We start from the raw sequence: 24888 nt of genomic DNA on the forward strand, positions 1-24888 counted from the left end.
TGTAGCTATACCCGAGCACTCCTGAGGCGGCGAGATAAAAAAGACAAGTGTTTAAAAGGAGATCTCTTCCTCTGTTTGGCTGACATTTTTACACAATTATGTGCAGGATCCAAAGCAGTGCAACCGGCGTTTCTCCTTCTCGACAAGCCAAAAGAAGTTTAGTTTTTTTTCTTCTTTTTTCTCTCACCTCTCTTTTTACTTTTGTGTCAAGTTGATTAAATGAGAGTGTGTGACATAGAGCTGCAGGGTAACGCCATCTGGCAGAGCAGTGCCATTTTTCCTGATGGAGTTACACTGACTTAACCAACTCTCCATCAATTAATATTAAGGCTGTGTTACACATTATTGCACCTAAATGACACTGAGACACCCACTGAAGCTCCTCTGTAGCATTTCTGACATCTTAAAATAAGGGTTTGATTGAATGTTTTTACTGACAGCTCTCAGAATTAGAGCTCATCTAATTGCTTTATTTACTGTATATTATGAACTACATCAAACTGAATCTTCTCTTTGTCTCATATTGATTCCTACAGGATGATTAAAAACACCACTCCTTGGCTTGTTCAGTGGGAGCCATTATATTTACAGGTGGATGTGTCACTGGCTCATAATGAAAGAGTCCATGCAATAAAAGTAGAATAAAATGCATGGCATGAGATATAATGCTATGGGCAATTAAATTCAGCTGCACAAAAAAAGACCACACAGCCCTTATACATATTCACTCTTCCACTGAAATCCATAGGAATTGCTAAGTCATCTTCCATGTCTCTGAGGCATTCGCGTACAATGGCACTTTTATCATATGCTTATCAGTGGTGGCCCCGCTCTCATAGTGCTCGATCTTTTGGCCCCTCAATCACGGAGCATATTACTCCTCTGTCAGAGCAAAGCACTTCCTAACGACAGGGAGGCCAGCTGGGACTGAGGAGAGGGCAGGAGGCACACACATTAACATAATAATCCAACCACACTCCCACAGGCCCCAGGGCCAGACAGCATATTAGGTAGACCCCCCTCATGAAGGTCCTTGAAGGAAATAAAGCTGCTTTACGGTGAGCCTGTCAACCTGTGGTGAAGGCTAGGCTTTACCTGTGCTAATTGTTGACTGAAAATAACCTATAGCTAGTTACTTTAGCCCCACATGTGTAAACAGTGATCTTGTTACATGCTCAAATGAGCTAAGTGTTGGGTAATGTGAGGTATAATTTAACCTAGTTCTGAATATCTCACGATGGATTAAAGAGAATAAGTAAGGCTGTTTCTTTCTCTCCCTCTCTGAGCGCTCTTGCTTTGTTGCCTTCTACATCACATTGCAACACAACATAACCCAGTAGCCTGACACATATTTCTGAGTATAGGAAGCATCTCCTCGCCTCCTCATATTTACTGAAGTGAAATACGAAGAGACATAGGCTTTGAGGACAAGAGAGACCGAGAGGGGAGAGAATAAGGGGGTTGGGTGTTGGTTCCGCAGCCTTCCCTGTGGCATAAACTGGGGAGCGTTAGCAGCATGCATTGAGGCCTGTGATCCTTCGCACTGGGGTCCCATGGTACCTTGTGTGGCCTGCACATTTCTAACCACATGAGACACTTGCCATCATTGCGTCAAAGCCATCATAATAAAGCCATGCAGCTATAACGCAGTGCTTATGCCTGGAGACACAACAACAAAAGGCCAATACACTAGCAACAAGAGAAAGTGTAAAAGAAAAAATCAAGTTCAGCTATTCGGAGAAACTCCAGCTTCTGCCAAACCCAATTCAGCGTCACATCCACTGGTAGAAAAAAAAAAGTTCATACGGAGAAGAGAGCCAGCAAGTAGTGTATTAGGAAACCACCAGCAAAGTGTGGAGCATTTTCATTGGGAAGCCTGTCTTGCACAACCTGACTGTCAGTGCACCTCTAATGTGAATGTCCCACTGACTGCTACTGTAAGGCTGTCAGCCGCTGGTTGGGGTCCTTGACTGAAGACTCTCACTAGCACTTCACACACAGTAATACCTCAGTGGCGAGAGAGAGGTAGGCAAGGAGGAAGAGAGGAAAGGATATCCACAAATCATTTTGATCAAGAGACAAGGTAGCAGTGAGGTAGACCTCCCCCAGCCCCCGCCCCACGAGGAGACAACTCTCTAATTGGTGGAGAGGGCAGCCTGTCCGTGGCCGTATGCACTCTCAGATCTTTCCCAGGACAGCCAAGGAAACGTGCCAATTACTGCCAATTGTTGGCCTGTGGTTGAGATGTGGACAGTTGTCCGCATGGAATAAGAGTGAAGGCCTGGCAAACACTCCTGCTGATGCTGATAGCATGCAACAGCAGTATAATATTGTACTGTAAGTCCACAAACTTTCATAAAACAAGCTATTACTGTCCTTTTTAATAAATTCTGTTTGGCTTAGCATGGGGATTCTGTGAAAAACTCAAAGATTATTAAATACAATCCTTCCAACACTTGCAGCCATGTGGAATTTGAGTAGCTATCTCAATCCAGGCACCTTTAACACCACCGGAAAAATACTGTGTTTAGCCCATGTTTAGTGGGGCCAGCAGACCATTATGGGGGTCCTTTCATCGGAAGTTGAACATATACTACTTCATCCATTATCCATCAGCTGGTCGTCATGGTATAGTTCAGGTCTGGAGCACAACCTCTCCTAGCAGTCAGACAGAAGCAGAGAATCGCAGGCCTTTACAACTCCGCTCACCCACAGCTCATAACAAGGAAGCCAGAAAGTGTAGCAGAGAGGAGGGAAAACAGTCATAATTCTTGTTCAACTAAAAATCACTATAATGCTCTTTAATTGTGTAGGCAAAAATCTTTTCAAAAGAGCATGGTAATTTTACCCTGTTAAATTATTCAGCACACATTAATAACGGTCGGGGCCGGGGTGGATGAGAGCGGCTGTTTTAGGAGTGATGAGCTGCCGGAGCTGGGAGACAGGATCTCACTAAGGCAGTTTTAAGCCTCGTTTTAAAGTTACATTTTCAAGTAAACGACATAAAAAAAAATGACCTGGGGTAACCCTGAAATGTACTGGGACTGGATGTTGGTGCAGGGCCTTAAATACACTCATAAAAGACATCTCTCTGTGAAACTACTTCCCAGTGAGAAGGTTGATATGAAGCGAAATTGATCATTTATTAACAACCAATGAATATCTTTGGTTCATTTGTTAAGTGGCAGCATGTTTTTACCAACACAATTATGCTCAGCTTCAAGAAAACCTTAGAGAAAGGCTTGTGTTAGGGTTGGTAGGCATTCCTTTGTCTAAAATGAGGATATACAGTGAGCAGAAATATAGAAAAGATAAGGCCTTGGAAAAGCAAGGTAATCAAGAATTATGTATTACAAACAAATAGTGCTTTTTTGTTCATCTGTGCACTTCAAACAGTGAGAGTCATAGTAGAATAACAGATACGAGGAGAAAAGGTCACAACCAAGATCTGATGAAGGGCAGTGTTCACTATAGGCTTTAAGGGATTCCAGCCAGCAGATAGCACATTCAAGAGAGCGATGCAAATGAGAATTTGCATGAACCATGCACCAGCAAAGGTAATATACATAATTGGGGGAAGGGGTGGAGGGGTGTGAGAAGGGGGATCTCCATCAAATACGGACATGAAGCAACACTTTCTATACTTAATAATTAATACAATACAGTGCACACACACATTGCATGGTATGCATATCATCCATCCGTTGAACAATGACTTTTAAGTGCACTAGAACATAGTGAGCCTGACAAAATATGCACAAATGTGCGCAAGATGAAATACGCCTCTTCCCCACATAAAGATGAAAAAAGGCAACAAATGCCTTCCCAAGGCAGAGAGAGCTTAACTATTTCTTTTCAGTTCAAAGTCAGGGCTCTACTCTAAATATTTGTGTATTAAACATAACACATAAGATGGAATAAATGGAGGGCTCTAAGATAAGTGCAGGGCCTGCAGGAGAAAACAACATGGAACTGTAATGCTTCTTAATGTCAGTGTGCCTAGCACAAACAACCATGGTGAAAAACAAGCCAAGGCTTCAAATCTTGTAGAAAGTTATGAATCAGTGTGAGTCAGATGCTGGTGTAACTGGCCTGGTCTTTACAGATTAAATATCCCCTACTCAGTTTTAGGACACCATTTAAGAAAAAAGAATGAGCCAAGAAATAAATAGCTAATTACGTTTACACCTCAGTAGAATCAGTTCAACGACATCACTTAAAGCTTTTGAGGTATGCATCAAGGGCCAGTCTAAGGAGACACCATGCAGCATGATTAAATCTAAATATGCTGACTCTTACACTGTTTGTTTGTTTATTGAGGAAAGTCAGGGGGTGTTCTGAGCCTCAGAACTGTATTTAAAGCTGATCTGGCTCCTTTAGACAGTGCTGCATCCGACTTCCTGTTGTCGACTCGCAGTTGCCACGAAAAAATTGCTGCTGCAGCCTTAGACAACCTACAGCACTTTGTATGCCGAAAGAAAAGAGTTAATTAGAAATACAAATTCTCCCAGATTGTTATTAATGGGAACTGTAGAGTAAGCAACACATATTTTGTGCCCATAAGTAATTCTCAGGTATCTTTGATCTGTGGCCCACAGCGGATGCTGCTGCGTGCCGCTGTCTGGCTTCTGGGACTCTGCCAGCGCCAGACATCTGGCTACTTTGTTATCATTGGCTGATCTGCTCCCGGGAGGCCAATCTTGTGACACCAGGCAGAGAGTGTCCTGGCAAGGAAAATTATCAGCACATTTTGAGTGGATTAGAGTTCCAAAGTGGTCTTCAAATCTCTACAGGGGTCTGGTGAGCCATGCTCTACTGGGGGTTCCTCAGGGCTCTGTTTTGACAACACTGTTGATTTGAAAGGCAGTGAGGGTATAGCTCCTACTGTTGCATCACAGATTTCAGGCAACATCTTAGGAAGTGAAAAAAGCCCCCCAATTATGATCTGTCAGATGTAGAAGAGGAAAAAAGCACCAAAGACTTCCCTTGATTAGTGTGGAGATTCTGAGTAGCAGCAAATGTCTGTACTAGAGTGCTGTATGTCGTTTATACTCCAATGTCATATCTGGCAAAAATGTATTAAGTCTGCATTTGTTTTTACTGACTAATGCAGTTTTGTTGTTCTTCAAATTCTGCAGCTATGGAATTTTCTGTCACGTTCATAAAACCTTTGCCTTGAGCTTTTTTTTTTTTTAACTCTAAGGAAGTTAAATATGACTCCATCTCAAAGGTTGTGTCTGACAATCCGTCATACAAAACACTTGTTTAGAGGTCAAAGAAGAGAATGCTGCCTAAGCACTGGCTTAGTGGAGAGGAAAAAAGCCATGATGTGACAATCTGAACCTTATTCACAGGATTGATTGAGGTATCGTGTCTTCTCCCTTTTTTCTCTTGGCGTTTCCATTTGTGAATACAAAGCTGCGGTGACCCATAAATATTACATGGTGTGGAGATGCAAAGCAGGAATTAATGACTGGGGTGTGTGTGTGAGAGAGCGTGTGTATGGCAGGTCCCTATGGGATTCTGCTTAGACAGGCGGGCATGGAGAGGGTGTGGTCTCACTCTCGCTCTGTGTCTCTCTCATTCTCACTCTTACGCGCACACGTGCGCACACACACACACACACACACACACACACACACACTGTATTTTTCTCTCCACATCTCCACTGGGTTGCATGATTTTTGGCCTGTGTGCTAACCTGTCTGTCAGTGACTCTGTGGTCACCACCGTTCAGCATTGTTTTCACTCACTCAATAAACTCTCACCAGTTATTCTGCACAGAAAGAGGACACAGGCTTCAAAAGAACTCTGGATTAGAAATAATTAGTTCTGAAATGTCTCGGTCAATCAATTATTCAATTAACAGAACATTTTGACAACTTATAATCATTTAAGGCATTTCAAAAACAAGGGTGGTTTTCCCTATTTTATGACATTTTATGAAAATCTGTTGATCAGAAAAATAATTAAGAGGTTAACTGATAAGGAAAAGCAATCATTAGCTGAAGACCTGGTGTTGATTACTACAATTCCACGGCGCCAAGTTCTGACATCTAACGTGTCTCGAAAGCAACTTTGTCTCTCTCTCTTAAAGATGAATAAGCCAATTAAAAGATAAGCTGATTTGATTTGAACTATTTTGATAATTGAATCATCCGGTAAGTATTTTTTCAAGTACAAATGCCAAACATTGTCCAGTTCCAGCTTTTCAATTATGAGGATTTGCTGCATTTCTTTGTCTTATGTGATACTAAACGGAGTATTTTTTACTTTTGGCGGCTGTATGTAAATAAACAAGCAATCTGAAGACATCACATTGGGCTTTAGGCCATTTTTAAGGACATGTTTCACTCAAAAATATAACTGGCAGTTCAATTGATATTGAAGGAATAAATGAATGAAAAAATGTATTTTAGACATATCAAAAATAAACCAAACAAAACATCAAAGAAATGTACTAATAAGTTAAATAATTAAAACATTCAATAAACAATGAGAAACATTAGCCAACGTAGACATGTCTGAAAAGGAGTAGGAATAAGTATTTTAATCATACCCCTTTTCCATAACTCAGTAATTAATTAATAATTAATAATAATTCATTAATAATAATACTTTTTTGTTGTTGAAAAAAGTCATTAGTTGCAGCCCTGCTCTCTCTCTGTCATGCACAAAAATGCATACTATATGTTAATTTGTGCTCAAAAAGCTCATGATACAACATGAACAGTTTGGACAGCATGAACCAAGTTGTGGACCGAGCTGTGACTGCATTCCAAACACTGTCATAAAAAAAAAAAAGCTAACATGTGATCAGGGCACAGTGATGACAAAGTAGTTGTTTGAGGTTACAAAAAAAGAGAGAGAGAAAGAAAGGGAGAGAAAGGGAGAGTCTGAGATCGGCTTTTCCTCTCTGCTTAGCGAGATGAATCGGTTGAGGAGGGGCCACTTGACACCTGTCACCTAACCAGCCAGGCACAATTACCTCCAGGGGGAGGATGCGGGACTTGCTAGGGAGTTGTGCATAGCTCCCAGTGAAATAGACGAGCGTTTGAAGATCATTAGTGTTACAGGCCCTGTCTTCGTGGCCCTGTCCAACCTCCTGAATGGCTTGCTTTGATCACCGCCCTGCGTTTTTGTCAATAGTATGGGTACACTGCATAAATTATAAAGTTATACACACAAAGTCAGCAGGTAATATGCCACATTCAATTTCTGTTTTGGCCACAGATGGGGCAGCTGATTGCAGGTAATGAGCGTCATCACCGCCCTGCAGCCAATAATGTGCGGTGGCCGAGCTTTCGTGTTGCTATCATGTTCAGGCCAATGGCCTCGCAGAGTGGCACTCACATGTCTCAAATAGAACAAAAATGAAAAGAATTTAATGTGAAGCTGTTTAGAAAAGATCCTTGTCTTGTCTAAATGTTCATTCAGTATTCTGAGATTAAGAAATTAGGCTAATGTCACTGTTATTTATATGATCTGTGGATTTCTAATAAACAGAATGTAAGACTTTTTTTGGTTGACTAAAAGCATCTTTTACAGTTTGACAGTGCGAGGCAGGTAAACGTGACAATTTATAAATAATATGAGGCTGTTAAAGAGGAGGTTACACTGGTAATGTTTTTAAGCCTTTAAATAAAATATAACCTACTGTAAATTTGGAGTTGTGATAAATAATGAATGCTGCATATTTTGCACATATAGGTAGAACTCTTCAAAAATGAACTAAAACATTCTTGATAGTAAAAATGTATAGGTTGAAGGACAGTTCAAGATTAACAATATTGAAGATTTCACAGATGAAAAACATTTTGATATATCACACATACCGCGCAGCTGCAGCACCGTGCCCTCTTACGTACTGCGTTTTGCAGTGCACTGCAGTGGTTTCAGTGTAGAAAAATAATCATTATAGCTGATGAGGCAAGGCCTTGGAATGATGACAGTGTGACAGCAGAGAGCTTTTTAATTTGTCGGATCAGATTGTGACATGCTCCGTTACAGGACGGAGGAAATCTTTTCATTTGTGCAGAAGAAAGGGGGAAAGGAGGTCAATTAGCATCAACTATTAGACAACCCAGTGACAAGCAATATATTACCACGTGGGACAGTCAAACTAATGAGAGAGGTAGAAGAAATGTTCTTTCAGGTTGGACAGAATTCTGCAATCATCCTGCTACATTAATCACTTGTATAGCACTTGACTTACGCATTCTTTACAGTCGCACGCTCTGAGGTGTAACTTCACATGTACGCTGCCTTCCTCGTTCCATCGTTTGTTGTCATATAAGGTCAGCTTTACTCAAAGGAACGTCTGTCATGTCAAACGTTATCCTACAGAAACCATGCGCATCAGCTGCAAGCACTTTGCACTAATCCATGCTTTACTATGCAGTTACAATTTTAAAGTTTTTATCATTCAAGTCATTCAAGGTTGATCAGTCAAATCTAGAGGATATATTTTTTTATCATGTGTGACGACATTGTTTTAAAGATCACAAAGGTGTCCACCGATATGATATTTGCCAAAAGCAGCGTGAGAGAGAGGATCTCATTTTATCAGAAGAGACAATCTCAAAGCAAGTATTTTTTTTCTTCCTTTGCCAGGCAGGCTTTATTTGACAGGCTGTCAGGTATAACGCGCCTCTCTCGATATTGATCTGAAGTACCTTAAGGTATGTGACATCATTATGAGGCTTGACCTTATCATCTGCTGCCCTGCAGCCAATAGGCAGGGATGGGCCAGAATATAATGCTCCCCTCCCCAAAAAAAAAAAAAAAGATTGGTACCTGGTACGTCATAGGGAAATTGGTGGTGATATTATTTGTTTTCCTGACCTCATGGCACACCTCACTCTCAAGGCCTCTAATCAGTCATGGCCTGAGGTTGGCTTCACTACTAGACCAGGTTAGCTGGTTATCATACTGTAGTCCACATAAGTGATAATATTGCCCATAATGCTATAGAGAAATATGGACACATTGTCTCTGTCTAGTCAGCAACAACCAAACTGAAATGATCAACACTATCACTAGACTCAATGCTGATATTGGGTTACAGTTATGTTAAATTAATGGTTATGGTAAATAAACTAAAACACACTGTTAGAGCTGAACTAATCAATATGTTTGTATTAATAATGGATAAGATGACTGTGTAATTCTTTCAGCTCATAATTTTGGTTTGACAGCAAGCAACTTTACTGTTTTGGTTCACTGCTCTCATCAGCATCATTAGCAGCAAGCAGCATTTTTTTTAGCGTGATACCTCTGATAAACCCACTATACGCTTCCTGCTGAGGGCCGAATCACAAACAGACAAAGCTAGTGACTAACTGGTGGGACAGTGGCGCATTTAGCCCAAGGTTTTCCTCAGGAGTTGATGGAGACCAAAACAGAGGTACCGTTAAACTAGAAAGTGCACACAGTAGAATGCAGATCTCCACCAGGTGTATCTCCCTCTCCTCTCCCTGACAAAGAAGAGTTGAATCTCACTCGTTGTCCCTTCCGGCTCCCTCAAAGTCTTTCACATGGGGAGCAATTGACGCACCTAGTAATTCATTTTCAATGAGAGGCGAGCTGGCATGTAGGTGGACGCGGGAAATCTGACAAGTGGAGTGGAAAGCGGGCGCAATCCCGTGAAGCTGTCGCAGTCGTGCTGTTATAAACAGTCATCAGGACATAAACGGTAGGGCTTTTGCATGGCAGAGCATCAGCACAAGACATGGTTTTATTGAGTAACAATAAACTTAAATTAGAACTATAGAATACTAACTATGCTAATTTAGCTAATTTTAACTTTCAACAATAACAGTCTGTGATTAGAAAAGACTAAAATTGCCATCTTTTGTTATAAATCCACCTGTGATTAGGGATATATGATACCACAGTCAACTAATGTCATTCAGTAGTACCAGCAGGGATACAGTAGTGCACAGAAGCCCCATGGTTACCACGCATTGAGTACCTCGCGTTCACTCGTGGAGCGCTTGTCTGCCTGTCTTCACATAAAGAGCGCAGTAAGACCCTGCGAATCTAAGCCAGTAGGCAGGCAAAGTGTTGCTTACCGTCTGAAAAGGCCTTTACAGTCAATGAGGCGGTGAAGATAACAAAAACTGGGATTTATTCATCTCGTCTCATGCCTAACTTTAGCATAACATATCGGGATGGAATTAATCTGCAGATGCTCCAGTTCAAAATAAGACCAAACTTTTCTATGGATGTCAGTGTTTGAGTCATTACAAAGTTGAAAATGTGACCTGCAACAGACCAGGTAAGGCTTGTTTTTAGCCTAGCCGATTGCTGGAAATGCCTTTCAATACTGAAGCAGTTGTTGATCCACCAGCCAGTTAAGAGGAGTCAGCAATCATTGACGGTATAAAACAGAGAACTCATTCAAATATTTTCAAATATTGTAAATCACACCAACCACGAGAGGTCCTTGAGCATACAGTCATAAATGTACACAAAAAAATATTAGGCTGATGGGTCCAGTAGAAGGCGAGATTGGATTAGATCAGACAGATACAAACATGCACACACACGACCAAACAGAGTGAATATTGGACTTATATTTGTCAGGTTGACACAAACAGGACTCCAAATATACTATACTAAATACTAAAATTGCTCATGTGTAAACAAGCTACTGTTGGCTAACATGTTTGCCATATAACTTTATAAGGTGGTAAGATGTAATCTTGTTCCACTGCCCCCTAGTGGCCAAAACATAAAATCTAATATGCAGCTTTAAGATTAAGGAAAAGATCACAGGGTTTTAAAAAAAGACACCATTAATGCAAAAGACGCATAAACTCTGTCCTATTGCATGAAGATGGGATTCACTTTACACAGAGGTGCTAAGATTAAACTTTCATGAAGCAATTTTATGGCTGCAAATTGTGACATAAGGTGTGTTTGATTATTTGGATTATTATGTGTTGTTAGATTATTGCACGTTTTATGCTTTTTCAATTGCGTTTTGTTATTATCAAATGAATTGTTATTTTATCACAAAAGAGGCCTTATATGTCATCATAATCTGCCTCAAACATTTCAGGTCTTATTTTAGGAAAAGTGGCTCTCATAAAATGTCACAGACAAACAAGCAGGTCTGTATAAACCTATAATAAGTAATTAGAATATCCTGAGAACTGTTGACGCTTTTATTTAGCCCCGCGTAGAGATCAAATAGAAAATGTCTCACAGTTTGTATACCAGTCGAGCTGCAATTCAAGTGCAGTTTTTTTAAACCTCTTTCATTATCTCAAGTGGTGAGCCACTTGTTCCCTCTGAGAGCTACAGTACAGTGTGTGACATTTAGTAAATCCTGAAGGCTTCTACCTTTTGTTGAATGCATTTAAACAACACATTAAAGCCACAATGTTCCTTGCGGAACCTGTCACATTTCCCAGGTAAAGCAGATGAATAAATAAAGCACCGCTCTTAGTGGCTGAACCCTTGTGCGATTTGCTGTTGCCTTGAGTTAGATCCTGATCTCTTTGTAGACCCTCTCCCAACAAGCATTGACCTTCTGCTCCGACATGTAAAGAGCTCCACCAGATCAGAAAAGGGAGGGGGATGCTGTGAATAAAGGCATCACCACTGCGAGCAGCCAAGAGACTTCATCCACTTCACTCCACACTTCTCTCCCTCTCCTCTCAGTGTAGCTTTAGCTCTGTGTTCAGTCTAGGAGCGGAGATACCTTGTTGGCGGCACAAAGGAGCGGCTCTGTAATAAAAACAGCTGTCTCTGGTGGTCTCGGTGTAATTGGGATTGTTAACGTGGAGAGCTCCTGAGGGAGGCTGAGAAGAGTATGTCTTTGTGTAAAGCACACAGACACCTCTGCAGCACTCCTTGATTCGGATGTAAGCAAGAGAGCGAGGAGGAAAAAAAGCAAACAAGTCACCTGAGTTATATCAAGCCCCGCTGCATGTGCTCTCTCCATTTTACTTGGGCTTTACTTTTATTTTTAGACAGTGCCGATTTATATGTAGTAAAGCGCCTTGAAGTGAGAAAAGTCTTTTCTTGCACAATTCTACTGAGGGTTTATGTTTATAAAGGCAAGGAATGACTGCACCTTCCAGCATTGAGACAAGTCTATATGTGTGATAGCAACATTCCCTCCAATTACTGGATCAGTGTGATGACACAAATTGAGGCCAAGATATTTTAAACTGAAAGGGCATTTAGCTGATGGCACAGTAACATTTTAAAAAGTGACAACAAAAGCAGCCCAATTTTAAGAGTGTGGGATGTTTCTCATTTAGGGGGCCTTTTTATAGGCTTTATTAAAAAATTTGTTAAAAAGTCAAATAATTCTGAAATCCTGTTATGATCCCTGTGGTCGCTTTTCTCAATTAAATCTCGTCATAAATTATATTCATGTATCTATTTTTGCTAATAAATCATTTAAGATAAACATTTAAAATAAGCATATAAGGCGCTATCATAGCCCATGTAAGCCAAAAAAAATACAATTACAAAAAAAAATCAAAAAACTACATTGTATGTTATTTCAAACCATATCAGCCAAATGTATGTGGTTATCCTGAAATATCTGGGATTGCCACTTAATTGTGTTTGCTATGGCAGACCCTTCAAAAGTGATTCTGTTAACCAGTCTGACAAACTGCCCTTCCTCGAAAGTGAGAAAGCTGTTGGCACACAAAGTAAAAGCCTTAGGTAGGTGAACACACTCAGGAAAGTGTTGAAAATGTATTTCAAAGCCAATTGCTTGGGAGCAGCTCAAGCTGATTTATTTGACTTAAGATATACTTTTTTTGTGTTTCATTGTGGATGAAAATTTCATACACCAATTTAGAGGTGGTGAAATATAAATGATTTCTTTAAAGTTTCATCATAAATCAGTCTGTCGGTATATGTGAGCAGACACTGATTGCTCCTTGATGTCTCCGGAGCCTGATCTCTGTCTGGAGGTGGCTCCAGCAGCGCCTGTTGTCCCGCTGGGGAGCCAACATATTTCTGCAGCTGGATGGCTCTCTTGCAATGTAAAAAATAACTGCTATGCAGCAACACCAACAGGGTTTCTGTCGCAGCCGTGGGATGTCTGCGTGAATCAAAAAGAAAAACGGGAACTGACATCCCGACGCGTATTCAAGAGAACGCGTCTAGCGCCACGTTAACGCTGTGACATCGGTAGCCCGGATTAAAACGCTTACACACTTGTATTGAAGCGCTGCACAGGCTGTGGCCACATACCGGGGCGGCGATGTGTAGCTTATATTTAGGATAACACCATACTTCTTCATATCTCCAAAGAAACGAGAGGAGTTGATGTCGAATCCTTAACATTAGCGATTTACTATTAAGGTTTAAGGGGTCAACACATAGATCACTGACATTGATCACTGCTTCATAACTGCTACAAGATATATATGTGTGTGTGTGTGTGTGTGTGTGTGTGTGTGTGTGTGTGTGTGTGTGTGTGTGTGTGTGTGTGTGTGTGTGTGTGTGTGGAGAGAGAGAGAGAGGTGTTTTGAAAAATTAAGAGCCACACAGGAAAAAGAAAAACATATCCAAGAGGCATTGTTTGCCATAAGAATATGTTCTAACCTCCGAGAGACTTCCATCATAACATTTATCTCATCCTATAGACGTGACCATATTAAACAAATTAGACACCCCTTGTTAATTACAACGTGATTAAATATTTTTAATGACGTTACCGATGATGTGGCTTAATTAGAGGAGAGATAAGATAATAGCCTGCTATGACAAGTATATAGATTTGCAATTAAACGGTGCTAATTATTTTAAATATCCACTTTTGTCGTCAAGTATCGTGCCACGTTTGCATGCAAAAAAAAAACCACCATGCAGAAAACAATACAAAATAATACCAAATATTGTAATTTTCTCACAAAGTTTAGTCATTTATTTCTCGTATTTTCTACACGTTTCTTCCAAATTCATACAAGCGGCATAGCAACAAAGGAGAAGAAATTGCAGGCGATAATATGAACCATTTGCTAGACCTTAAATTAAGATATAAATAGGCTATAATAATCACAGCAGTTGCCAATACTATTAGATTAGTTTTTAATTTTTTTTTTTTACAACTTGTATTTTTACCGTAGGCCTAGGTGTTATAATAAAATCACAGTTATAGCCTATATCTTTGACTTTATACGATAATAACTTGGATGTATTTTGACCTAAGTCAGTGGTGTGGAGCTGTCCATGGTATTTATCAGAGACGCAATTGTCTGTTTGGCAAAGGTTAAAGTCCATGTTTCAATATTCAACAATTGCAACATATTTTCAGTTGCAATAAATCGTTATTAGAAAAAGTCACGAGGTGTTGGTGATAAGAAGTAGTCATTTGAAATAAATGGCTTGTCGCAGACTGCCCATGCGCAGAGTCCCCAGCGGCGGCGGTTGTGGTGCTGGTGAGGCTAATGAAGAATAATAAATCATGAAAGGGTTTCTCAGGTACAGCTGAAAAGTGTGTATGTGAGAGGGTGAGAGACTGGGAGAGCTGTAAAGAGAGAGAGAGAGAGAGAGAGAGAGAGAGAGAGAGAGAGAGAGAGAGAGAGAGTGTGTGTGTGTGTGTGTGTGTGTGTGTGTGTGTGTGTGTGTGTGTGTGTGTGTGTGTGTGTGAGAGAGAGAGAGAGAGAGAGAAAGAGAGCGAGAGAGCGAGAGAGGCGGAGAGAGACTCAGTCTGCCCTTCGCCTCAGAGCAGAGGCAGTTCGGGTCCCCGCAGCATTCAACGAGGTACAGCACAGAGACTGTCACCACCATTACTTCTCACTTACGGTCATTTCAAGACGGAAACTTTTTCACACAAAAGCCAAACAGGTCAACGAAAGCGGCAGTTGTTTGAAACTAGAAGTATTTTGGAAATCCTAAGATACGGAAAGAAACTTTTTCAAATCGTTCTGGCGTCGTCTATGAGGAGTTCTGCCACACAAAAAAATCCAAGGCAAAAAAATATATATATATTATACAAGGTGGAGCCGGTTGCTGGACAAAAAAACTGAATATTTTTGTTTTTGTTTTGAACTATCGCGCCACAAGTCCACAACGGAGAAGGTATCGGCTGCGCTCAATTGCATGGCTTGTTGGTGCCTGCGTTATCTCAATTGCCACAAAGACGAGACACCTCCATACCTCCGCTAGTAATAATAAATAGATGTGACAACTTCAGCGTTGGACGACCATCTTCAGCCTACACTTTATTCGACAGTGACTTGAGATTCCCGCGAAGCAATTGGGCTTCAACTCCCGACCGAGGAGGCGGAGTCTTCACTTATTAAAAGGAACTTGCCGAGGCTTGGATCGCCCGCAAATATGATGATGATGTCTCTGAACAGCAAGCAGCCTTTTGCCATGGCTCACGCCAGCTTGCCCGAACCCAAGTACTCGTTGCATTCCTCATCCTCCAATTCCAATGCACCCTCATCGTCCTGCTCGTCCTCCCGACACAGCAACACCATCATCAGCAGCAGCGGCAGCAGCTCGGAGGCGATGCGCAGAGCCTGTCTCCCAACCCCACCGGTACGTATTCTGCATAATCACTGCTTAAAGGCACATTTTGACAGCCCACTTTTTTTTTGTGCTTGATGTTTTTTTCATGTCTGCACAGCAAATCACCCAACACCTCCATATTTTTTTTTTTTTTTCCTCTGCTCAACTTATGTATTCAGTCGGCTTTGCCTTGCGTATTAATTTTTATGACCTGGGATGTTGCATGTGTCTTGTTTTGTGTGCTCCTCTTTTTTTTTTTTTGGATTTCTTTTTTTTTTCTTCACATTCTGGAAATGTTTTAAACCGAGGAGTGGAGGGAGAATTCCCTGCTGACAGCTATGTGTGCATTCTATTTGCAATTGCAGAGCAATATATTCGGAGGCTTGGATGAGAGTTTGTTGGCCCGGGCTGAAGCTCTTGCGGCGGTGGATATAGTCTCGCAGACCAAGAGCCACCACCACCCTCCACATCACAGTCCCTTCAAGCCGGACGCAACCTACCACACCATGAACACTCTCCCCTGCACCTCGTCTTCCTCCTCCTCATCCTCGGTGCCTATTTCTCATCCGTCCGCCTTGTCTGGACACCACCATCACCACCACCATCACCACCATCACCAGCCTCACCAGGCACTGGAGGGGGACCTGCTGGACCACATCACCCCGGGACTGACACTAGGAGCCATGGCAGGGCCGGATGGCTCGGTGGTTTCCACGGCTGCGCACCCTGCCCACATGGCGGGCATGAACCACATGCACCAGGCAGCCATCAACATGGCTCACGCCCACGGGCTACAACAGCACATGGGCATGAGCGACGTGGACGCCGATCCAAGGGACTTGGAAGCCTTCGCAGAGAGGTTTAAGCAGAGACGGATCAAACTCGGGGTTACCCAGGCGGATGTAGGGTCAGCTTTAGCCAGCCTGAAGATTCCTGGGGTGGGCTCCCTCAGCCAGAGCACCATCTGCCGATTCGAGTCCCTCACGCTCTCTCACAACAACATGATTGCTTTGAAGCCCATCCTGCAAGCTTGGCTAGAAGAAGCCGAGAAATCACACAGGGAGAAACTTAATAAACCCGAGTTGTTCAACGGCGCGGAGAAGAAGAGGAAGCGCACGTCGATAGCCGCGCCAGAGAAGAGATCACTGGAGGCCTATTTTGCCATTCAGCCGCGTCCCTCCTCGGAGAAAATCGCAGCAATCGCAGAGAAGCTGGACCTGAAAAAGAACGTGGTGCGGGTCTGGTTTTGCAACCAGCGACAGAAACAGAAACGAATGAAATACTCTGCATGCGTCTAAAATCGCTTTAAACCACCGCCCACTAAAAGACTCGGGACTGTTTAGAGACGATTTGTATCATATTTCCTATCTCGCACCGTTTTTTCAATCATCGATGACTTTGTGCTTTGAACTTCGAAAAATTCCTAAAAAATTGAACAATGACAATGAAAAAAAAAAACTCGAAAACACCCACAGACACGTCTTTTACTCGCTGAGGGGGAGACGTGGAGTCAAGTAAAGCACCGTTTGACAGAGCAAGTAAGACACCACTGTTTCCACAATTACTATGCTTCACCTTTTTTTAATGTCAACGCAGTATGACTTACAGGACTCTATGCTTTCCTTTTTATTTAGGATTCATTTCAAATGAGGACTATAGTTTGCGTTAGCAGAAATAGCCCCACTGAAAATAGCGTTTGTTATTTACACACAACGGGGCTAGTTTAACTCAAAGCACTTGGTTGACTATTGGTGTTTATATTTTTGGCTTATAGGATGAGCTACATTATCCCTCCGAGTTTATGACGATGCAGTCTGACATTTATTCAGGGTCCATGAGGGGATTAAGAGGATAACACACTCCATGGTCTTGAAAGCTAATAGTACATTACTGCCAAATAACCCTCTGTAAATTAATAATTTACTTGTCACACACTTCATTTTGTGTCTAAATGTGTAATTAATTCCACTTATTTTGTTACCATGTGTGATCAAAGTCAGGGATCTATTTTGAAGATACCCGGGGTTTGGACTAAGGTAGGGTTGTTTATTATTAGGCCTCAGTATGTGGAAATATCGAAATAGGGACTCACGTGCAGATTTCACAGAACCTCGCATAAAATAAAAAATAATATGATTTCTTGCCGGCTGCAATAAGTTTACAATCCAGCGTGGGCCGGTATCTTATGAACTATTTATTGAGTGAGGTCATGTTTACTTCATTATATATTTATTGGGATTCCCCCCTCCTCGTTTTGCTTGAGAAAATCACATTCTGACAGCAAGTTAAGCGTGTTGTCCTGGTTTAAAGGGAAACGACTGTGAAATATACAGTCACAAATTTTAGTTTACGATTTCTCACATTTGAGATGGTACAATCGAGATATATATGAGATAGTATTCTCTTTTTAAATTATTTTATGTATGTTTTCTGCTATTTATTTGTATAAATATACGCGCATCATTATGAAGTCGTTGCTTGTTAAAATCACCTTGTTTAAGTAATGTTTTTTTCTTGAAGACAAAAGAAACAGCTTCATGGAAGTATACGTGTACAATGTAAATATTTCATTGGAACCAGTCGATGCACATAAATATATCCGTACAGGTTTTTGCTGTATTGCTGTTTTAGCTGAGGTAACTTATTTCTGTAATGTATGTTGCTTTTGGTTCCTGGTTAAATAATTCTATTAATTTATTACATCCATGTAATTTTAATTTATTTAATTATTGAACTGCAATATGTGTTTCATTAAAGAACTAACTTTAACATTTAATTTGACGTTTTCCATGATTACACTGTGTAATGTGGCTCATCCAGACATTACTATACTTTTATTTATTCATCTATTTATTTATTGATGAGGAGGCTGGAAACGGTTTAGCTGTGGGCTGCACAGCTTTGAAAAGACATTTTGTGGATTCTTTAGGCTTATTTGACTGCCATTTTCTTTTTAAAGGTAACGTGAGTTTACCGTTACCAAAAGGTGTCAGGTTTGATTTTGCAAACTGCCACGCGCCCTGCCACAGTGCCGATGGGCAAGACCCCACCAACAGCCCACCCCCACCCTGTACCCAATCTGTTCTCCCACTACCTAGGTAATCTTAGAGATGAATAACTGAAATGATAATGTAATTAGAAACAGCTATTTGGCCTCAGCATCGTCTTCCTTCCAGGCCTCATCATAAAGCAGGCCTTCAGGAGCCCCTTTTTCTCTATATTCCATCAATGTTAAAGACACACGTGGCTTCTCCACCGACTTGCTGCCAGCTTATGCGACTCACTGTTGCCTTACCTGAGAGCAAATGCTAATATTCTATTAGAGTCTAATCAGGGGGTCTATGGAGAGCTGGATGGGTCCCTGGAGCGCAGACTTGCCAGATGTCAGCCCGCCAGAAAAACAGCTAGCCTGCCAACGTGCCCGTCTCTATTTAAATACACACTCAAACATGCTTTGCTCGTGCATGCGGGCGCGCAGGCTTAGAAGCAAAAGCTTTGGTTCGAAGTTATGGTTCGATATGAGTAGGAGGAGGGTTAAAAAAGAAGAAGAGAGGAGCATTTTGAATGTCATGTCCATAGCAGGGTTGCTGGCTTCAGGGCTGGCTGGCTGGCTGGCTTGTTGAGCGCTGAGCAAGCGTTTCAACACCATGGACAGATACCTGAGAGGCTGCACTAGCCAAACATTAGCATTCCTGAAACCTGTCTTCCACTATTACACTGATTATTTACAACACCTGAAATACATTTGCATTAGATTATTTTGAGGATAATTTCAAATTGATCATAGGAGTTCATTTTATAGGAAGAAGAAAGGTGATTTTGCAAAAAATATTGATTCTAAAAAAGCATATTTAATCAATAATCAAAATATAGTTTGCAACAAAAGTTTTTACCCTCTGTCAAGTGTTTTCATATTTGTATAACCATACAAATACTAAAATATATAGGTTTTTCTAAAAGTGTCACAGGGCGAGACAATCAATTCATTTTCACCAAATATGTTTTTTTAAATAGTATTCTTTATTCTAATATATAAATACTTAAATTAATTACACGTGACAGATATATCTCTCCTCAATATTCATCCAACAAAAACCTTTCAATAAAATGACTATAAACTGGAAAGACAACGCCTTCATAACATTGATCCATAAACCAAACATGTTCACCCGCCATCCTTGTGACAAATGAAGAGTATCAAAACGAGCCTTATTAATGAGACAGCGATCATGGTTCATCAATTAAAAGATGCTCCTGGTGAGTGCTTCTAATTTCCCCTAAATGAGCCATTCACTTAATACGTTAATAAGAGCGAATTATTAAATTACACATCGAATTATGAAAACCAGATAATTATGAAGAGCGAGTTAAGTAGTCATTAGCTATCCCTGTTAATTACCGCTGGTCAGGGAGGGCTGCCGAGTGAGTGTCTCATCGGGAATTGAAATTAACTTTATGCAGTGAGCCTCGCTGCTGCTTGACAAGCCGGAGCTCTGCGCGCACACACACACACACACACACACACACACACACACACACACACACACACACACACACACACACACACACACACACACACAGAGTGGGAGAGAGAAAGAGAGAGAGAGAGCGACAGACAGACAGACAGGCAAACAGGCATGCTTCTCAACCAGAGTGCTGCCTGCTTTCACTTTCTCATATTGGGAGAAAATCGATCTGGATTCTTTGATAGCGAATCAATTTGGCCCCAGCACTGAAACACACACACACAGACACACACACACACACACACACACACACCAGAAAGGCCTCAGCAGCACAATGAAAAAAAAATCGAAGGTCTATTTTGTATGTGATAAATATGTGAAACAAACAGTTTACCTTAAAGCCACAGACACGTCTGTGTTCCATACATTGAAACGTACATAGAGCACGTCACAGTGGGAGCTTTCTACAAAACGAAAAGGGCAGTGCTGTTTCCTTTTGTTATAATTACGCCCTCTGTTTTATTTTTCTCTTTCCCCTGAACATTTCCCCCCTTTCACAGGGATACTGATGAAAATTTAATGAGGCCAGGGACTGTCGGAGCTCCGCCTGGGGACCCGAGAGTAGAATATTTTAACTGTACATTTACGCCAAGTGTCTGCCTTCAAAGACGCGACTGCTCTCGCATTAGAAGAAGTGTAAGCCATGAATTGAACGCGCTACGCACTATATAACCCTTTATTTATCATCTGTTGGCTCTTTCGCACCGCCAAAATATTGTGCAATATCCGTCAGATGGCTGCTTGAATGTTAACCGGCGATCGCCATTTGATACTGTCGCCAATCAGTTGTTGTTAATGCAATATTAATTAGCCATCAATGGTCATTAGTTTGTTAAGTGTTTTCCAGAAACGAATCGATGGAGCAGCATCGGATGGCTGGAAGGATTTTAGTGGGATACTTTTTGATCTAGGATGGCATGCAAAAGGAGGCAAAGCACTGTCTGCCAATGAAACAGCTCTCTCTCTCTCTCTCTCTCTCTCTCTCTCTCTCTCTCTCTCTCTCTCTCTCTCATATACGCACGCGCACACACGTACCAACCACGTGCACACTCATAAACAGACGAGTTTAATGCCAGGGGTAGGCATACTTTTAGTTCAAATACAGTAGGCATATGTTCCATTTTACCAATGAAAAACATCCAACAATTCTCGCTTTTTAAGCTGATTGAAGACTGAATTGTTAATTAAACCACATGAGCAGCTACTGTGTTACATGGGCTACAGGATAAATCCACACCAGCCTGAACTGGTCAAAGAAAAGTTGGGTGATTCCGTCGCTACTCATTTAAGACGTGACAACATTAGGCCTACTTTTCGAAACTCTGAAAATCGAAATTATGCTGGGTTTCACCAGGCGAGAGATTTCTTTCAGCCATGTGAGAGTAAAAACATGAGCGCATTATTAGCCAGAAAAAGAACTTATTTATGCGTTTCAGTGGGGAGAAGAACTATAGTTTTAGGAAAAGGCTTGGGCTGTCTAACTTTTAATTTGAAATGTGAAACAGAATAAATGTATGTGCTGCAAACATTGGATACTGTTGAAACGCGCATAGACAAGAATTCCTTTCTTATTAAAAATGTATGACATTGACGTATTCAAACGCAGTGCTGCCATTTAACATCGCATATTTTTTTCAATGCAAGTAATAAAAAATCAAGGATTTCCAGGTGCTATTTTTACAGTCTGCATCGAAACCAAACTTTAAGATACCGACAAAATTATCATTTACTGAAATTTTGAAATTTTCATTATGAATCAGAAAAAAATGGGATTTGCAAAAAAAAAAAAAAGAAAAATTCCCTCTTAATTTAATGCCATTAGAAACGTTCACAGCCTTCAGAACTAAAATAGCTCAGGGGCGTGATTAGAGGGGGGATGCTGGGAGGCCACAGTCACCCCTGACATGTGGCTGCCACCAAAATAATGATTTGGATGCATTACCAAGTTTCTACCTTTCCCCCAGAGCTTTTTCATTTATTTTATACATTTGTTATTAATATAATGATTCTATTAACAAATGTATTCTATTAGAATTATAACGTTTTGAGCATTATAATTCTTGGTTTTGTAGATTGTTCTTTATCGTCCATACAGTTGATGCCATTGTGTAAGTTTGTGGATTTTTATTTTTCAACGTGAATCTAAATGAATATTCAAATGGTTTTGCTTGAGGGGGAATACTGTCTACACCCCTGCTAGACTGTTGCAACACAGCTATCTTCAACATGGCAAGCGTGTTATAGACTTTATCAAGGACAGATTACATGTGTTCAGTAAATTTAGCAATTTTAATGCCAGTGGGCTTTATCAATATTGGTAGATAATAGTAAATCATTCAACATTAAGTCCAGTCCAAAAAATGGGACTGGGAACCCCTTGTGCTGTGAATGACGTCTTATTTTAATGAAGATTATTATAAAATTAAGATTATCGTGAAAAATTAAACCGAGAATCAGAATCAGAATCCGGCTTATTGCCAAGTCTTCACATACAAGGAATTTGTTTTGGCGTTTTGGTGTATCAACAAGAAACATAATTATGGACTAGAAAAAATGACAATGAGAAACAGACATCTCTCACCGCAACTAATATTATTAACCTTTTGCAATACTTTTTCTTACAGCCAGGGGAGTGTGAGGAACACCAGTTACATCATTGCCCTTCAAGGAGAAGTATTTTGTAGACATCATTTTATTAGAATCTAATGAATTTGTCATTTGCCGCTCATGTGTTGTTTAGACCTGTTTGAGTTCAGAAAAGTCAAAAACATCCATGCATAATTAAAACTTACAAGTTTTGCTCTTTCCATGTTAACTGTAGCTTAATGGACCAGACCATTTCAAATCAGAACCAGCAGTTTACTATCCAGAAAGGTAAGACAGTCAACTTTAGAAGAATTTACATGGTGAGAACCAAATGCTCATCAAAATAAAATAACTTAGATCATTTAATCATGTCATTCCCATTTCATTTTACCTTCAAACATTCCATATTAATTAGTTTTTTGATGTTATATTGATTAACAGTATTCACTGAAAAGTCTTTAAATCATCTTGAGGATCATCTGAATAATAAATAATAATGTTTTTAAGAGGTTTCAGTCCTTCTGTAAAGGCCCAAAACAGCGTATACTGTTACAACTTCATGTCACAAAATCACACTTGCTTTAACGCCAAAAACACGCAGTGTCACAGAAACACGTCCAGTTAAAAGCATAGTTACCTTAAGACTGATCAGCAAAAACAAAATAAAGCAGGATATTCTTATACCCAGCTTTATCTTGATTATTCTAGAATTCATATGCTTAAAGGGTTTTACAATCAATACAATTAAACTCCCTTGTGAATTGCTTGGTACAAAATTCAAACCCTCTGTCTATGATTATTTGTCTCATCGTGCATAAAGCAAACTGTGTGTCAAAATATTTGTATGTTAAAGACATTTTCTATTAAAACAAAAAAGATACCAATGCAAGTGTCATGTTTACAGCACTACAACATATTCAATTTATATCAATATTCATTCAATCGGAATCTGCAACTTTGTTAAGGAGGATCAAATCAGTGCATCGGTGCTAATTTATGTAGAAGGAATACACGGGCATGCACCAGGACCTTTGACATCACAATGACAGATCTTAATCTGTGGATTCTTCATAATGTGTGTGAATATATAAGCTATTAACTAAATGTGTTCGTCAATTAATTCAGTCACACCATGTGTACTCGGTTATGCATTATGACCTAATGTGTAAATTGATGGCATCAAAGTGCCTTCAGCCATCAAATATTTAACAACATTGGATGGGTGTACACGTTTATGAACGGCTAGGTCTCCTCCTTGCATTCTCTTTTCACCTGATTATCCTTTTGCAACCATTGAGTGTTCACACTCGCTCGTTCTCAGAGGCGGTTTTGGTGTTCCGAATGAGTAAGTTGTAGACCTTGCAGAGATTGGACCTTAATGAGAAGGTGGTAGAGCTGTCTAGTGAATGTGTGTTCATTGGGTTTTGACAGCCGTGCTCTGTTGCAGATCTATTAATCATACCCACAAGGAGTGCTAGTCTCTCTCTCTCTCTCTCTCTCTCTCTCTCTCTCTCTCTCTCTCTCTCTCCCCTCTCATTCTCTCTCACTCTCTCAGTTTTCAGTTTATACAGAACAGAATCATTTACATAAAGTCCTTAAGGCAAATAACTGTTGGGGGCTCTAATTTATATCTGATCGAAAATTAGCCGTCATTATGCGCACCATTAGCTGCGTCTTTAATGTGCTTCTAAGCACCATTTGTCAAGCAGCTTGTTAATATCCTTCAAGTCTTTAAAGTTGAGAGCTCATTAAAGACTGCTGTGGCTGCTCTAGATGCCATTTCATAAAATTCTGTGGGAAGGGACGAAACATTTAAAAGTGATTTTATTTTTTTCAATATTTTTTTTTGCATTGACATTGTCCAGCAACAAAAAATTGTGTGGATGATGTACTGAATGTGCACCCGGCATGCTTTATGTATGATCAGAAACTGAAAGACAATGCACAGTTTTAGTGTGAGAAAATGTGGTTCAAATTATACATACTAAATTAATTTAGGCAAAACTATCAACTGACTAAAATCTAATTAAATGGTTGCTTACAATATGATCACATCACCAGAAACATCTATAAAACTGCTTATTATCAGGAAAAACAGTTTTCTTTTGACCTTGTAAGACTTTGTCGTGAAAACAAACATTTGAAATGCACACAACAGATCAGGCAAATGGCACCGTGCATGTAAACCCTGTACTGAGAAGGCTTTCCATAGTTTTCTTGCCCACAGCCCATAACAGGAGACCCTCACAGGCCCAATCTTTGCCTATGGGTAATGGAAGTT

The 24888-nt window shown here is 40.5% G+C and overlaps 1 protein-coding gene and 1 long non-coding RNA gene across 2 annotated transcripts in view; one reads left to right on the plus strand and one right to left on the minus strand.

The window, feature by feature from the left end:
- LOC116034319 overlaps positions 1 to 24888 on the minus strand; it is a 144296-nt gene that overhangs the window by 45517 nt on the left and 73891 nt on the right. The window lies entirely within an intron of this gene.
- pou4f2 (POU class 4 homeobox 2) lies at positions 14688 to 18271 on the plus strand. Its single transcript, XM_031276940.2, has 2 exons — positions 14688 to 15525; positions 15861 to 18271. The coding sequence occupies exons 1-2, from the start codon at positions 15319 to 15321 to the stop codon at positions 16791 to 16793; spliced, it is 1140 nt and encodes a 379-aa protein (XP_031132800.1). The 5' UTR covers positions 14688 to 15318; the 3' UTR covers positions 16794 to 18271.

The sequence above is a fragment of the Sander lucioperca genome, chromosome 4, assembly GCF_008315115.2.
Source record: "Sander lucioperca isolate FBNREF2018 chromosome 4, SLUC_FBN_1.2, whole genome shotgun sequence".
In the NCBI taxonomy this organism is placed as follows: domain Eukaryota; kingdom Metazoa; phylum Chordata; class Actinopteri; order Perciformes; family Percidae; genus Sander; species Sander lucioperca.

Excerpts from the sequence above, each read along its gene's own strand:
- pou4f2 (XM_031276940.2), top strand. The coding sequence starts at position 15,319 with ATGATGATGATGTCTCTGAACAGCAAGCAGCCTTTTGCCATGGCTCAC. Across the intron at positions 15,526-15,860 it reads CCTGTCTCCCAACCCCACCG|AGCAATATATTCGGAGGCTT; the intron begins GTACGTATTCTG and ends TTGCAATTGCAG.